At 32.8% G+C, this 6114-nt stretch overlaps 1 protein-coding gene across 1 annotated transcript; it reads left to right on the top strand.

Moving 5' to 3' along the window:
- The first annotated feature begins 3994 nt into the window (after positions 1–3994).
- On the top strand, positions 3995–4807 carry LOC150025773 (uncharacterized). The gene is made up of 2 exons (XM_090304727.1): positions 3995–4583; positions 4731–4807. Exons 1-2 carry the CDS (start codon positions 3995–3997, stop codon positions 4805–4807), a joined length of 666 nt encoding a protein of 221 aa, XP_090160853.1.
- Positions 4808–6114: the final 1307 nt, after the last annotated feature.

Genomic DNA, 6114 nt, shown 5'->3' with positions numbered 1-6114 from the left:
ATCTAACATAGAATTTGTAAAAAACATAATATATTTTAAAATATAATTTAAACACACAAGTTTATCTACACATATAAATATTTCTAAAGGAAAAGATCGGATAAAGTTTTTTATTATCCTCTAACTCCTACACATGTCTATATATTTATTCGTGTATGTATTACATTTGTAGTAGTTTACAATACAAACAAAACATATAAAGATAAGTTATTGAAAAATATATAAAATAAGATATGTTAATCAACAAATCACAATCATTCAATCTTCTTAAAATACCAATATACTACAAGAGTATAGACTACACATGGATCTATACAATCAAGAATATTCGACAAGCAGATATTAATTGACATCTTCTGAAAGATTCGTATTAAGTATATTTTACCAGATGTTAATGTCTGATCCAATAAACAAAACTTAGATTTACCAGCAAACCTATAAGAATGGATTATGATAAGTTCATTACAACACAAGTCATATATCGACATATATTACGATGTGCAAACTCCCAGGATTATTTCAATGCAACCCAATTCGTGCATCCATGTATGTAACTGTGTGCAATAACTTCTTCGTCAGCTTCTCAGCACCTGATATCTTAGTTTATGTGACTCAGATTATCAGTAAAATAAGGGGATAAAAGAATATTTATTACAACATAAATGTCAATACTTAATACACTAATCAAACAATAGTTTACAATAGCACAAAATCAATTAAATTTACAACTTAATATTCATTCCACATTTAAAATAAACATTCATATACAATCCATTAAAGAGATAAGAAGAACAGAAAAAGAAAGAAAAATAAATAAAAATTCTTTTAGCTCGAGAGAGAATGGGTTTTCTCGAGCAGACATATTTTAGCTTAAGCGAAAATTGGGCAGAGATGGTTGATTTTCAATGTTGTACTCAAGATTGAATGCAATGTTAAGTTGTAATGTTATTTCTATTTGAGTGATAATTGACTTGCTTAAGCAAAAATATCAAAACATCATCATGAAACCAAATAAACCTATTTTCAAAGTTTTATCCAAAACAAGTTTAATAAGTACAACTCTCAATACATTCAAAATGATCAATACAATCCAAAAAAATTTCAAACATCGTCACTCATTTCAATTCAACATTCAAGTAATCCTTACATAGAAACCGAAATATTGTGACCAAATCATATATCTTAAGATTATATAAAAAAACATAAATATTTTCCCTTGCCTGTAGTTCCTTATTCCAAAAAAAATTCACTGAAACAAAATAATCACTCAAAATCTATATACCAAGAACAAAGTATTCAAACATAACAAAATTTCAATATGAAATTGAGACAATATTTTTTCTCAATTATCTTCACAAAATTAATAACAATATCAAAAGAAAAATTTGAGATCAATAAATTTGTAGAGTAAATAGAAAGATACTCTTCTTGAAAATCTAATATATGTGATTGGATTCAGAAAGATTCAGATATGATAAAAAGAAAAAAAAAGAGAGAAACAAAAATTACATGTTACATGAATTCAAAAAGACAAAAATATTATTTCAAATATGTAACAACGCCTTTTTTTAAAAAACAAAACAGAACCCTCCCCCTTCACGCACCCTTTTTTTCTTTCTTCCTTATCTCCCTTTCTCTCTCTCCATATTCTCTTCTCTCCCCCTCTCTTAATTTTCTCTCCTAATCTTCATCTATTTTAGAATTTGATTGGACTACGCTGTAGTTGGCGAGTTAAGGAACATTTCTACCCGATCTGATTTCCAAACAGAGTAAGTTCATTTTTACTCTAAATATCCTTTGTTCTTTGTTTTTCCTTAGAATTTAGTCATCAATCTTGGTGGAGTCTATTGATAAGATTAATCCTCTCATTTTATTCTACTGTATACTGAATTTTTGTTTTGTTTGGATAACTTGCTTTAGGCCCGTAAATCTTGAAGCTTATCCAGACTGTGGGAATAAAATTCTAGAAGTTGCTTGGAAAGCAAGCAATTAAGGTAAGGGAAGCTAAATTTAATTTTTAATAGCATCCTAGGATAAAAGATCTGAATGCGGAAGGGATGTGGTCCCAATATTCAATTTCTCTTGGAAGGATGTTGTGTGTTTATATATTGTGTTATTTGTTTATATATTATTTAAATTTGTAAAAATATTATATTTTGATAGTTTAATATTTAAGTGTTGTTTTTTTATGTTAATTACGCTTTTGAATGTTGTGGATCGTGTTTGGAATGATATTGTATAATGAAATGGTGTGGAATTGAATTCATACATTTGGGATAATGTATGGACTGATGTTTGACGTGTATTAAGTATTGATGCCTATGTGGTAACAGAGATCTCCGAGCTTCACTGATGATCTAAGTCACATAGACTAATATATCAATTGGTGAGAAGCTGAAGAGAGTTCATGCACACCGTGACATATGAGATGCACGGCTTGGGTTGTATTAAACTTACCCTGATCCTTTCTGTTGGATTCGCTGGTAATCTTTGGATTAGGTGTTAGTCACTGGTAGGACTTACTTAATACGAGTCTTCCGGAAGAGGTGGTTTGTTGAATATTATGGATGTGTAGATCCATGTGAGATCTATGTGATTGTTGGAATTTGAAGAAAATTGAATAATTGAGAAATTGACCATGTAATTTGATTTTCTCTTTTAATTTAATTGCGTATATTATAAAATTTTATTTTCACTGGCATACCCTTATTTTTCGTGTTGTGTTTGAACTGCGATGATTGTACTATGTACACGAGCAGATGACCATACAGGTGCAGGAGAGCCTTAAAGGTTTTAGAGTTTCATTTTGAGTTATGGATATGTAAATATTTTAATTTCTATAAGTCATCATCTTGTAATAGAAATATTTTGAAAAACTCTAAGTTTGTATAGAAATATGTAGAACGTGTATTTAAATAGTTAGATGTATTTTTGGGATGTTACATTTAATGGTATCAGAGCGGTTCATCCTTAGGATAATCTGATGGTAGTGGGTTTATTTTGTTTCTCCTACATGTAGATTTTTGTTTAAGTCTAGCCTCAAGACTTAGTTAAAAGTTTCTAATAAGATGTTTCACAAAGTTGTTTTTCTTGAAATCTTGTTTGTGTTCGAGTCAAGTTAATTGTTATGAATAAAGATGAAAAGAATCTTGATAGAGTGGTGAGGGTGCACACTCATGGATCAAGATTATTTTCTATCTTAATTCTAAATATCTAAAGTACATTTTAGAGATAAGTTTTGATTGATTTTTACCTGTTTCGTATGATTATTTCTTTGAAGTTAATTTGTCTTAAAGATGTAGTTGAAAAATTTTAGTAATTTTTAATCCAATTCTTTTTGTGCTTAGTAGATGGCACGTAGACCACCTACTCTTCCTCCACTAGTAGATATGCCCAACTTATCTCGGGCAATAGGGATGATGGCAATAGCCTTGCAACAACAGAGTGTTATTATGGCACAACAGCATCAAGCCGCCCTTCATCAATTAGAAACACTAGATTAGCAGCAGAAGCCTCTCAACTTCATTAACAACCCCTTACCTTTAGTCTGGAGGATTTTCTGAGACACAATCCACCCAAATTTAATGGCAAGGTAAATCCAGATAGAGCAGACCAGTGGGTGAGAGACATAGAAAGAATCTTTGAAGCTGCTCAATGCCTTGAAGAGAGAAAGTTATCTTATGTCATCTATATGCTTATTGAAGAAGTTGAGTTTTGGTGGATAGGCATGAAGCAAATGATGGAAGACAAAGGAGAAGATGCCACTTGGGAGAACTTCAAAGTAAGATTCCTGGAGGAGTATTTTCCTGATAGTGTCAGGTATGCGAAAGAAATTGAATTCATGCAGCTGGAATAAGGAAATCTTTCAGTCACTGAATATGTTACTAGGTTCAAACACCTAGCTAGATTCTACACCCAGACCATGGTTGAGGCTTGGAGATGTATAAAATTTGAGTTTGGGTTGAAGCAAGAACTTAAAAAAGTGGCGATTCCTATGTCCATTAGAGATTTCCCTGCTCTAGTGAAGAAAGCAAAAGTAGTGGAAAGTTTGAAAAATAGTAGCAGACTTGCTAAGCCTCAAGTGGGAGGACCTTCTAAAAGCATGACTAAATATGAAGATAAAAAGAAACATTATTTCAGACCTCAATCTTATAGCAGCGAAAGACCCAGTTCTCACTCACCACCTAGTTTCAAATGTTTTATATGCGGTGGGCCACATGTTGTTAGATTTTGCCCTCATTCAGTGTCAACTGTGTCATGTGATAGATGTCACAGGTATGGTCATGCAACAAAAGACTGTCGTGTCCACTTGGGAGCTTCAAATTCTGGTGGACTGCAGCAAGTACAACAAAATAGTAATAAAAAACCCAAAGCTGATGGCAGAGTTTTTGCTATTAGTGGAGCTGAAGCTTCACAGTCTGATAGCCTTGTTAGAGGTATTTGTTCTATCCTTGGAACACAGTTATCTGTATTGTTTAATTCTGGGGCAACCCATTCTTTTATATCTTTTGATTGTGCTAAGAAACTTAAGTTGTCAGTCCGAGAATTAGAATTCGAGTTGGTGGTATCTACACCAACAAAAGGTATTATAGTAACTTCTTCCATGTGTGCTGAGTGTTAAGTAATTATAGATGGGCAGAGATATAAGATTAACAAGATTTGTATACCTCTAAAAGATTTGGAGGTTATATTGGGAATGGATTGGTTGTCTGCTAATCATATCCTTATAGATTGTGGTCAGAAGAAGCTAATTTTCCCTAGATTAGAAGGAATGCAAGTTATCTCAGCTCATCATTTTGAGAGATAGATACAAGAAGGTGCAAAATGTTTTATCCTCTTGGCTTGTTCTATAGTTACTGATAAAGTACAAAAATATATGTTTGTAGTTCAGGAGTTTATGGATGTATTTCCTGATGAGATTCCTGGACTTCCACCTAAAAGAGAGATAGAGTTTGCAATAGACTTGATTCCCGGAGCAGGCCCTGTGTCAATTTCTCCATACCGAATGGCACTAGCAAAGTTAGCTGAATTGAAGAAACAACTAGAAGACTTATTGGAGAAGCAATTCATTCGACCTAGTGTTTCTCCATGGGGAGCTCCAGTGCTATTAGTGAAGAAAAAGGATGATTCGTCACGTCTATGCATAGATTATAGACAATTAAACAAGTTAAAAATAAAGAATAAATATCTTCTTCCTAGAATTGATGACCTAATGGATCAGTTGCATGGGGCAGTTGTCTTTTCTAAGATAGATATGCGCTCAGGTTATCACCAAATTTTAGTGAAAGTGAAAGATGTTCAGAAGACTGCTTTTAGATCAAGGTATGGTCACTATGAATTTTTGGTTATGCCATTTGGTGTGACCAATGCTCCAGCTATTTTCATGGATTATATGAATAGGATATTCAGACCTTTTCTTGATAAGTTTGTGGTAGTGTTCATAGATGACATCTTGATCTATTCTCGTACAAGGGAAGAACATGCAAAACATCTTAGAACCGTCCTGAACATTTTGAGAGAAAAATAGTTATATGTTAAACTTTCAAAATGTGACTTTTGGATGTCAGAAATACAATTTTTAGGATATGTTATCTCTGCACATGTAATATCAGTAGATCCTTCTAAAGTGGAAGTTGTACTTCAGTGGGAACGTCCTAAAACAGTTACAGAAATTAGAAGCTTTGTCGGGTTAGCAGGATATTATAGGAGATTTATAGAAGGCTTTTCTAAAATAGTGGCTCATTTGACCCAATTGACTAGAAAGGATCATCCTTTTGCATGGACTGAACAATGTGAGAGAAGCTTTGAAGAGTTGAAAAGAAGGTTGACTAATGCTCATGTATTGACAATCCTTGATACCAATCAGTCTTTTGAAGTTTTCTGTGATGCTTCCTAACAGAGATTGGGTTGTGTTCTTATGCAGAATAAGAAAGTTGTTGCCTACGCTTCTCGTCAGTTAAAGGTGCATGAAAGAAATTATCCAACTCATGATATAGAATTGGCAGCAGTTGTCTTTGCTTTAAAAATATGGAGACATTTTCTTTATGGAATTAGTTTTGATGTGTTTAGTGATCATAAAAGCTTGAGGTATTTGTTTGATCAGAAGGAGCTTAA

The sequence above is a fragment of the Phaseolus vulgaris genome, chromosome 7 (assembly GCF_051622355.1).
Source record: "Phaseolus vulgaris cultivar YP4 chromosome 7, ASM5162235v1, whole genome shotgun sequence".
NCBI classification, from domain to species: Eukaryota; Viridiplantae; Streptophyta; class Magnoliopsida; order Fabales; family Fabaceae; genus Phaseolus; species Phaseolus vulgaris.
Note: the sequence above shows the minus strand (reverse complement) of the source record. Positions and strands in the feature narration are given on the sequence as shown.

What these genes read in the sequence shown, in the direction of transcription:
- LOC150025773 (XM_090304727.1), top strand. Translation starts at nt 3,995, where the DNA reads ATGTCCATTAGAGATTTCCCTGCTCTAGTGAAGAAAGCAAAAGTAGTG. An exon ending in GGTATCTACACCAACAAAAG is followed by an intron (nt 4,584 to 4,730) that starts GTATTATAGTAA and finishes ATATCCTTATAG; the next exon opens with ATTGTGGTCAGAAGAAGCTA.